Source organism: Merops nubicus, unplaced genomic scaffold, assembly GCF_000691845.1.
Source record: "Merops nubicus isolate BGI_N331 unplaced genomic scaffold, ASM69184v1 scaffold19027, whole genome shotgun sequence".
NCBI lineage: Eukaryota > Metazoa > Chordata > Aves > Coraciiformes > Meropidae > Merops > Merops nubicus.
In genome coordinates this window covers 48,507-58,823 of record NW_008618631.1, presented here as the reverse complement: position 1 = coordinate 58,823, position 10,317 = coordinate 48,507, and the positions used below count along the sequence as shown (strand labels likewise).

The window sequence follows — 10,317 nt, the reverse complement described above, 5'->3', positions numbered from 1 at the left end:
TTCAACGTAAGAGTCAGCAGGAGCGGGAATGAAGGTCCAGGCTGTCCTCATCTCGCTGGGAGCCCCCACATCACCCCTGTAACATCACACTCCTCCTCCCCTGCTTTTGTCCAGCATTTCCCACTCTTCACTGAATCTGGCACACCTTTAGGAGGGCACCACAGGAACCTCTCACCTTGCCCTCATGCCAGCTGTGTGCCTGGACAAGGTGTCCCCAAGGCTGCATCAGCTCCCCGTGAGTGGGGCTTGTCTGGTGAGTTCAGAGGACATCTCTTGGGTTGGTCCTGCAGCGGACGTCAGTGATACTGCCCAAATTAGCAGAGAGGCACAGAGCTCCTCAAAGGCATGACGCTCCATGGCTGCTCCACCAGCACAGCTGCTGGGTCTGACTTGAAGCGCAGAGGCAGAAAATGCTGTGCTAGAATCAGGTACACCTGAACTTTGTGAATGAATTGGGCTATTTTGCTCTCCAGCATTTATTTATAAACCCCTTTATAATATCCATGAAATACTACAGCAGCTTTAGCTTGCCCTGCTTCCTCTCCATGCTTCTCCTTTGCCTATTTTTGCTGCCTTCAACCTTTCATGTGCACAACAGTAACTTTTTTCAGAGCCTCTCAAGGTCAGGAAAGTCCCTAACAAGGCACATCAGGGCAAGTCATTGATCTTTTCTCTCTTTCCCCGAGCAGCTCCGAACTGTGAAACCTCAGTCAGGAGATGGAAAGTTACTCAGCCCTTTCCCAGGTTGGGAAATTTTAATATTCATGGCACCCGACTCGTGAGAATATCAAATCCTCTCGCACTGATAGCCTTGTACGTCTGGCTCCACATCCCTGCTGCAAAGTCGCTGTCCCCTCTGTCTGCTCGAGGACGGCTCGAGCAGGTTGCTGAAGGATGAGTCTGTGCCACAGAAGATTCACAGACAGAATGCTATCATCCTTCAGAAGCAGATTTGCAGCACCTACTGAAATAAGTGTCTGCTGGGAAAAGCATTCAAAGCTGAGGAGCTGGCATAGAGACCTATCCACGCTCCACAGGCCAAAAGCGTTCCCCTAAACGATCCCTTGGCACTCTCTAGGAAACCCCATGATCAATACCGCACAGATGAAGTTTCGTCATCAATTACAGCAGAATTAAATCCACGCTGCTGCCCAAGGGGTCAATACCAGTTGTCCTTCACATTCCCAGCCTGGATGGTGGCAGGAACCGGCAGAGCCTCCCTTCCCTCAGCTGCAGTCTCCAGCCCAGCTCAGTGGAGCCAGAGCAGCTCTCCACAGCTTGCAGGCACCATGTTGTGTCCATCCATCCACCCACATCACTGCCTTCTGCACAGGGGGGCTGTGGGACTGAGGCACCAAGGCGGTGGCTCCAGGAACTGGCATGGCAGCCTGGCTGCACTCTTCTGGGCTGTTGAGAGGGACATCTATATCCCTATGTAGAGGCTCAGCTACCACCTCTGCCCTGGTACCCACCTGACCTCCAGCACCATGAGCTGGCCAACAGCAGAATCACAGAAAGGTTTGGGTTGGAAGGGACCTCCTGAGAACATCTCATCCAAGCCCCCTGCTCCAGCAGGTCACCCACAGCAGGGTGCCCAGGATCACATCCAGGCAGGTTTGGAATCTCTACAGAGAAGGAGACTCCACAACCTCTCTGGGCAGCCTGCTCCAGGGCTCCATCACCCTCACAGCAAACAAGTTTCTCCTTATGTTGAGATGGAACCTCCTGGGTTCCAGTTTGTGCCCATTGCCCCTTGTCCTGTCAGGAACAAGGACATGATGCCTCAAAAGCCAAAGGGATCCCTGTTTTAATCCTGAACCTTCGCACTGCCTGCTCTATGATGAGCACTCAAGCTTTCCTCTTGACACACCCACTGGCCCTCACATCAAGAAGAGCTCAAGAAGATACCTGGCATAGCAAAGATGCTCTGGAAAACCAGTCCAGCATCGGGTAAACATCATTCTACTAAACTACAGCTTCAATTAGAAGCAAGGAAGGCAGAAATCCCTTACCTCACTCAGCCACTGTCACTCCTCTAAATATATAGTTTGGTTTCATGAACCATTGAGAACAATCTGCAGGCATGGGCAGCAGCTTCCTAGGAAGCATTCATCAGCAGGGTTCACAGACCATGGACATTTGTCCGTTAATAATATAATAATATAATTTCATCTAAAGGAGGAAAGGAATCTGGAGCTCTAGGCTTTTTTTTTTTTTTTTTTTCTGATTAAAGAAAGGAATAGTGGTTCTGAAGATCATTTTCCAAGTGGCCAGAAGCTGAGACCAGGCTCAGCAAGGTGAAGCACAGCAGCTGGAGGAGCCCTAGAATCTCCAAAGATGCAACCAGCAGAAGACAAGAATCTGCAGCAGACATGGAGGCTGGAATTTTTTAGGTTGGAAAAGACCCTTAAGATCATCAAGTCCAACTGTTCCCCCAGCACTGCCAGGTCACCACTAGCCCACGTCCCTCAGCACCACATCTCCATGGCTTTTAAATCCCTCCAGGGATGGGGACTCCACCACTGCCCTGGCCAGCCTCTTCCAGGGCTGTCCAACCCTTTTGGGGAAGAAATTTTTCATAATATCCAATTTAAACCTCCCCTGGTGCAACTTGAGGATATTTCCTCTTGACCTATCATTTGTTCATTGGGAGAAGAGCCTGACCCCCACCTGGCTCCAGCCTCCTGTCAGGGAGCTGTGGAGAGCCAGAAGGTCTCCCCTGAGCCTCCTCTTCTCCAGGCTCAACACCCCCAGGTCCCTCAGCTGCTCCTCCCAAGACTCTGGACCCTTCCCCAGCTTTGTTGCCCTTCTCTGGCCATGCTCCAGCCCTTCGATGTTGTTTTTCTAGTGAGGGGCCCAAAATTAAACTCAGTCTTTGAGGTATGGCCTCAACAGTGCCGAGTGCAGGGGGACGATCCCTGTTCTAGTCCTGCTGGCCACACTAGTGCTGATCCAATCCAGCATGCTGGTGGCCTTCTTGGTCACCTGGGCACACACCAGCTCATGTTCAGCCAGCTGTCAACCACCAAATCTGATGTGGTTCTGCAGAGAAACCAGCAGCGGGATCCCCAGGAGCCGTGACAGAAGTACGGGTTCCATGGGTGGGACAGCTGTGGCTGCTGTGCCTCACCCATCTGATGGGACTCCACTCTTAGCTCAGACTAGTCTGGTGGGTTACCAGCCACCACTGAACCCCAGCCCCAGTTGAGCCCCCGGTGCTTGGAGGAGGCAGCCGGTGGGGAGCCCAGCACCGCCCAGCACAGCAGCAGGAGGCGGCTTAATTACAGCAGGTTAAGTAGCACAGAAAACTCCTGAGTCACAGCGAGCTGTTAATTACCAACCCATAAAGGGATTTGAGGGCTCACATCAGCAGAGCCACCTTCATCCTGCACTGTCATACACCGCGCTCTCAACTCGACAAGTTTATGTGACTGACCTGAATGTTTATATCCCCTAGGCTGGGGTATTTTTTAAACTATCATCATTTCTACACAAAAATTCAGGAGAAACCCAGCAATTGGTTCATTCTGTGGCCCATGTGTCTGCCTGCCTCTTTCTCCTGCAGGAAATTCTGGTGTCCAACCCTCTGGCCACCCTTCAGCGTGGCACCTCGCTTCTCCTGTCCCCGGAGAGGTGACCTGGCCACCATCCCAACATCCAGCCAAGCCCTGGGGACCCTGCCAAGCTGTCAGCACCTGATTTCAGGAAAAAACAGCTTCAGAGGGGTGACTGACAACATCTGCTCCCTGCTAGATGAGGGGCCGCAGAGCGTGTCTGTTGGTACCCTTCGGCCGCCCTCAGAGCCTGGTGGACTCTGAGGCTAACAGGACTCAGATTCCTATGGGAAAATGATGCCTGCAAACTTAAAGTGCCTGTCGCCGCTTGTCACCCACCCACCCAGCACCCTGCGGAGCAGGAGGCTCTGGGGCAAGGGCTTCCCACCTAGAGCACCACGCTCTGGAAGGACACAGGGCTGCCCGATCCCCACCACAGGCACTGCCTGCACTCCCTGGGCAGGAGGTAGGTTGGTCTTAGAACACCTAGATCCTGTTTGGTTTTTTTTTTTTTTTTTTTTTTTTTCTCCCTGGAAGGAGCCAGTGGGGCTACCAGTGCATGGCCCCAGATGCCAGAGCTGCATTTCCACCCCAAGCCAGTGCTGAGCTGGAGGCATTCTCTTAACCCAGCTAATCCTCTTTGGCCAGGAGCTACCAGCTAATGACATACCCAGCGAGAGCCCAGCTCCTCAGGAAGGGGGCAGGGAGGCAACAGCACACCGGGGCCAAACACGGGCTCGTGGCTGGTCAGGTGGAGAGCCCAACACTCTTCCCTGCTTGCGTTTTCCTCTTCTATGAAATATATGTGCTGACACCAACATAATTTTGGCACAAAACCTTTCCTCCTCGGCCTTCCTTCTCTAACTCATCCTTTAGCTGCCGGCAGCAACACCCTGTTCCGCACAAAGGCTGATCTCACGGAATTTTTTCCATCTAATTGCACTCCTTTTCTCGCAGGCGTTCCTCCCTGCAGCCAGGCTCAGGAGCTGCTGCAGTGGCTTCTGCAAGTAGGGCAGGCTCAGCCCCATCCTCGTGTCAGCATTTCGAACCCGCAGCATCGTACCCCGGGGAGCTGTTCTGCTTGGGACCCGATTTTGCTCAGCAGGAGATCTTGGAGCGTGATGGAAGGAGAGGCCCAGGGCTTTCCAGAAACAAGCTCTTTGCAAGAAATCCATCTGAATGGGCTCGTTTGGACCTGGCTGCAGGTAGAAGGGGAGCAGAAGAAGGGGAATGTGTCCCACAAAGTACTCAAGTGAATGCTGCTCCTGCACCCTGGCTTGTGGTATCACATCCAGGATGATACATGGGAGTGTTGGGGCTGTTCAGCCTGGAGAAGAGAAGGCTCCAGGGAGACCTTACTGCAGCCTTTCAGAAAAACGGGCAACAATCTTCTTATCCAAGCCCGTTGAGAGAGGACAAGGGGTGTTGGTTTTAAACTAGAAGGAGGGAGATTTAGACTAGATACAAGGAAGAAATTTTTTACAATGAGGGTGGTGAAACACTGGCCCAGGTTGCCCAGAGAGGTGGCAGAAGCCCCATCCTTGAAAACATTCCAGGTCAGCGTGGCTGGGGCTCTGAACAACCTGCTCTAGTTGCAGGTGTCCCTGCTCACGGCAAGGGGTTGGACTAGATGAGCTTGAAAGGTCCTTTCCAACCCAAACCATTCTATGATTCTGTGATACTAAGGAACCTAACATCATTGACTGGTAAGACCAGAGTGGGAGATGCTGCAGCACGCCCCTGACAACACAAGTGTTAGAAAAAAAGGATGCTTTTTATAATGCATGGGGAAAGCAAGAAAACAAGTGTAGTTTTAGGGCCTGGATGTGCCAAGTACCCCAAATCAGTAAAAGGACCCTCCTGAGGGAAAGGCATCTGATGAAGGTCACAGTCTGGCACCCACGTATCAGCAGCGCTCTTCACCAGAAGTTGTCACTGCTCCTGTTTCAGGCTGGTTAATTAGGCAAAGGGGCATCCTGCCACATTTATTTAGTAACACAACACGCACAGTTCATTTGTTCCTTAATACAAAACCCCTGGAGTCAACTGGGGTCAGTCAGGGTTAGCGGGAGAGCATCATGCAAGCGCAGGGCAGTCACACTGCAAGCCAGCTCTTGCCAGATCGCTTGCTCCCTCAGCAGCCTCTGCCAGAAACAGGGGTGACTTCATAAATCCCCAGCAAAACAGCCCAGCACTCCCTCTTTCTGCAACAGAAACCTCCTTCCTGCCTGCATGTCACCAGGCTGAGGCTGTAGGGAACTTGGGAGAGTCCCAAAGCACCAGCTCTGACTTGGTGGGAACAGCTCACGGTGCTGTTGCCAGGAGCCAGCTCCTGGAGGAGGTGTGATGAGGTGGGAGGAAGCTCCAGGCACCTGGACTTCTGGTAATTCACATAAACAGCTTATTTAAAGCTGGGTAACGTGTATGATGGCAAGCAAGCGAAAGAAGGAGAGGTCAGGCAAACTTCCTCTCTCCGCTGGTTACCCACAGCTTCCAGAGCTATGGGCCACCACAGCTTATAAGCTTCTCCTGGGATGTGCTGCCGAATGCCATGCCTGCACCCGAACTCCTGGTCCTCACCATCATCTTCTGACCATGCCCAACAAGAGTCAGGGCCAAAGGAAAGCCAGCCTTGCTGGTGGAACTCATGGGAACTCTGGATTTGGAGGCACCACGCAGCTCCTCACAGGTGGGATGCTCCTGGAGCAGCCTTCACCTGGACTGGACTACGTGAGCCATGCCTTTTCTTCTGGTGGCTCGGCACCCACACAACTCAGCCAGTGAGGCCACAGAAAAACAGCACTTTCAGTGTTTTCTCCTCCTTTGCTGGGTTTGAGTGCACTCAGCTGAATGAAGTGCCAAGGAGGAGGAGGCAGCTCCTTGGATACCTCCCCAGGCGGCTGCAGAGGGTGGGAGGGTACGACAGAGACCTGAAGCCTCCAATTCCATCTTTAGATCAGGAGTGGGATGGGGATGAAAATACCATGGGTAAATATAATGCTTCATTCCAGGGAAATCAGGAGTTTTAGGGAGCTGCAGATCAGGGCAAAAACCTTCCCCACTTCCTGCATTTCACTCTCAAATTTCCTCTCCCCCTTTCACAATGGCCATCGTCACTCAGCAACACCTCCCACAGGCCCCTGGCTGCTGAGAGTGGCTCAGAGGTTGGACCAGTTGCCCCTCCTGATGTTGACTCTGTGTCCAGCCAGTTGGGACCTGTCACACCTTGCTGGTCACCCATCCACGTGGCAGAACACACCCCGACGTGCAGCAGATCTGCTTCCAGTGGCATGCAGCAGCCCAGCACAGTCTCAGTAGGCTAGTACAGCTCGTGGGGTCTCTCTGAGCATGCAGCTCCTCCACACCTCCCCATCCTCTTCCTGAAGATCTGCTCTGGCCACATTCTCCCTCCAAGATCCACCTCAGTCACTTGTAAGGACTATTCCTCCAGAGCCACGATGAATTTGGAAGTCAGCTTGTGCTAAAGCATTAGGGTTAGTGGGTGTTAGGATGCTCTTCACCCTCATCATTATGCATGATACCACCAAGGAGATGGGTTCCTCAGGGAAGCAGTGCTGCCATCATACTACCAGGGCCGCCCAGCCCCCCAGCAAGTACCAGTTTGAATGGTGCTTCCCATCAAGCTGTGGCAGCCCACACCAGTATGGGGAGAGCAGTCTCCCTTGGCACGAGTTCATCAGTATGCCCCTGGCAGTGGAGATGACCTAGAGAGCAAAAACACTTGTCCTGTATGAGGATGCAAACATTATTCATGTTTTTTTCCCCTCCCAAGATGATTATACAGTTTTGCCATGAAACCATAATCCCGTGCAGCCCACTGACAAAGCCTCGACTGCCCGCAGTGACCAGACAACTTTATGTGCAGAAGACACATTCTCACAGCGCTGCTTTGCTGCAAAACTCCATCCTTCCTCCAAATCCCACGGCACTGTGGCCCCTGGCCCCTGCCCCCTCCCTCCTTGCGACTCACAATGTTTGAAGCCGGGGTGAAGAGACTGCCCCAGCTCCAGCAGTATGGGTGCTGCCCGTCTCACCTTCTGCTCCTCTGCACATACCAGGGCTGGGCTCAAATCTCCTCGTTAGTTTTCACACTAGTACCAAGGGCATCTGCCAGTCAAGGTCCTAATTCACAAAGCAGTTAATGGATCAAGCCGTGCTACTTCAAAGAGCAAGTTTGGGTATTTGTGTGAATCTCGGGTCTTGGGAGAAGCTCATATGAGCTGCAGGCAGAAAGAGGATCAGGCCACAGAGCAATTTTCTCAGAAGATCAAGCAAATCTAAAACCTGACTGCTTTGAGATCTTGCAATGTTTCCCTTTCCTCAGAAAGGTTTTGTCAAAAACATTCACAGCTCAAGTGTTGCATTTCTTCCACAACTCTTAAAGAAATAAAGCCCATAAACCAACCCATCCATTCTGAGCTAAGTAACGATTCTGTGTAAAAGGAAATGAAACCCAAGACACCACAAAGCCCAGGTGGGACCTCGCTGTGGGTCTCCACTGTGTGAAGGCCCGTGGCTTTGGCAGCAATGAGCAGCAGCAGGAAACCCTGAGATGGACACACATGCAAGGATGAGTTTGCAAGTGGTGTCTGAAGGCATTGACTCAAGAGCTGAGGGAGCCAAGACAGAGTTCAGCCTTCAAAACCTGAAATTTAATCCCAGCTGCCAGCTAGTGACCCTGGAGACAAGCCCCGGGGAGAGGTCACCTTTCCGTGGTCCCTGCAGAGAGCACCACCTTATCAGGTACAACCCAATCCCAGATTAATTCTCTAATTAATTAATTAACTGGCAGGTGCCAGGTGGAGCACATTAAAGCCATTTCACCAACCTATGAGCTTTTGGAAGCCTGGAAACATATCACTGCTCAAGGGCACACCAATACAGGGACTGCAGCCCTGGTACCTGTCCAAGGTACCAAACACCTAGACACCACCTTTTCTTGCCCAAGCCCTCAGGGCAGGAAGGAAGCAGTGGCAGGAGCAATGAGCAGAGCACTTCCACTGAAAATGGCACCATCTATGAGGAGGTGGCCATCTGATGGGTTTACACCTCCACTGCACCAGCAGAGCGATTCTCCTCCACCGCTAATGTGACCACGAACAGCACCAGCTTCACAGAGAGGAGAAAATTACTGGGTGTAATTGAAACTGCAGGGAGGAGCTAGGGACATCAAATGTAATTATCCACCACAGAACGGAGCCAAGATTAGAAATCCTACTTCTGGTCATTTGAAGTGCCCATTAACTTTTCCATGTGCTGATGATACCAATTTTGTGTCTTGCTGGCTGCAAGATGCAGCACTTCCAGAAGAAAGACCTGGGCCCTCCTCTTGTAAGGGTCTCAAATCACCTGTAGAGGAGGGGATGAGGGTCTAGACTTTAGCAGAGGCCTTCTCCAAGGGTCTGGAATATCTCCCTCCCTAGCTAGCAAGGTGGAAGGGGTAGGAGGATGCTCCAGCTGAGCCCCTTTTGCACCACTCTCCCTTCCAGGCACTGGTGGCTAGAGTTGGCTAAGGTGACTTTTTGGTGCTTGGAAAGATGATCTGAGTGGGTGTCACAATAATTCAGAGACCTCCTCGACTACAGCTAGTGAGACTGGGCAGACCTTGGACCTCATCTTCCCTTCTGCTCTCCTTGCACTCCATCTCAGCAGACAACCAGCCAGTTCGCATCCAAACAGCACTGTGGACACCTCCACATCCATCCCATACTCAGCCCATTCCCCTTCCCTGCATACAGGCACAGGAGAGTGGGGCTCTTGCCATCTGGAGAGGACAGCAAACTCCAGTGGCCAATGTGTGCCCTCAGCTGGTTTGAAATCCTCTTGCTGAGGTCCTGCTTTCACCCCCACACCATTTTCCTTGCACCTTCACCATCTGAGGATGCAGGAGCTATAGGACATCCTTTACCAGCCTCATGCCAGGTCTGGCCAAAGCACCCCACCGTAGCACCAGGAGGATGCTTGTTGGTGACTCTGGTACTTGTGCAAGCTGTTTCTACTCCCTCACCCTTGGACACCTTTGAGGAGCAGTGGGAACTGCTAGGGGTGCCCCAAACAACAGTCCCCCCTTGCTCTTCTCCTTGTGTGAAGCCAGCACCATAGCAGTGTACACCTATGAAATCCATGTCTCTGTCAAGAGGTGGAGGACCACAGCCTCCGGCCCCAGGACTTCCCCTGGGAGGGACTTGGCTTCAGCAGCTTCTCAAAAGTTTTCTTCAAACCTCTGAAGGGAAACATACCATCTTTTCCCCATTTTAAGCAAGGGGAGAACACTGCCCCACAGCTCAGAAGGTGTCCACCCCCACCAGCCCTCTTACCTCCACCAGATGAGGTGTGGGGTTGAAGCCACACATGTTGCAGACCTGCTGCTGGCAGGTTGTGCAGGTGTTATAGTTGGGGGGCTCGTCGGAGCCCACGTTGATCTCCGCCTTGCAGAGGGGGCAGGAGACCCTCGCTTTGGGCACTTCCTTTGGCTTGAGACCCTGCTCCGCCTTGCCCGGCTTCACGGCTGGGGTGGCACCGGCCTGGCCCGGCGTCCCTGGCGCTTTGGGACTGGCTTCTCTGCCGGCGTCGCTGAAGATGATTTTTGGAGGCACTTTGCCAGGGGACGGCTGGCTCGGAGCGGGAGCCTCCGGCTGGACGGACATCAATGTGCTCGCCTGGGTCAGCAGGGACGCCCCAAAGCCGAAGAGCTTCCCCGTGAGCCCCTCCTGGGGCTGCTCCTGTGTCCCGGCTCCAGGCG

The 10,317-nt window shown here is 52.9% G+C and overlaps 1 protein-coding gene across 1 annotated transcript in view; it reads right to left on the bottom strand.

Moving 5' to 3' along the window:
* Nucleotides 1-10,317, bottom strand: part of BSN (bassoon presynaptic cytomatrix protein) — a gene marked incomplete at its 3' end in the record, with an annotated part of 62,153 nt that overhangs the window by 26,401 nt on the left and 25,435 nt on the right. Inside the window, 1 exon segment of the mRNA XM_008943522.1 lies at nucleotides 9,893-10,317. This exon segment is cut by the window's right edge and continues 331 nt beyond it. Within this exon segment, the coding sequence (XP_008941770.1) occupies nucleotides 9,893-10,317 (425 nt within the window).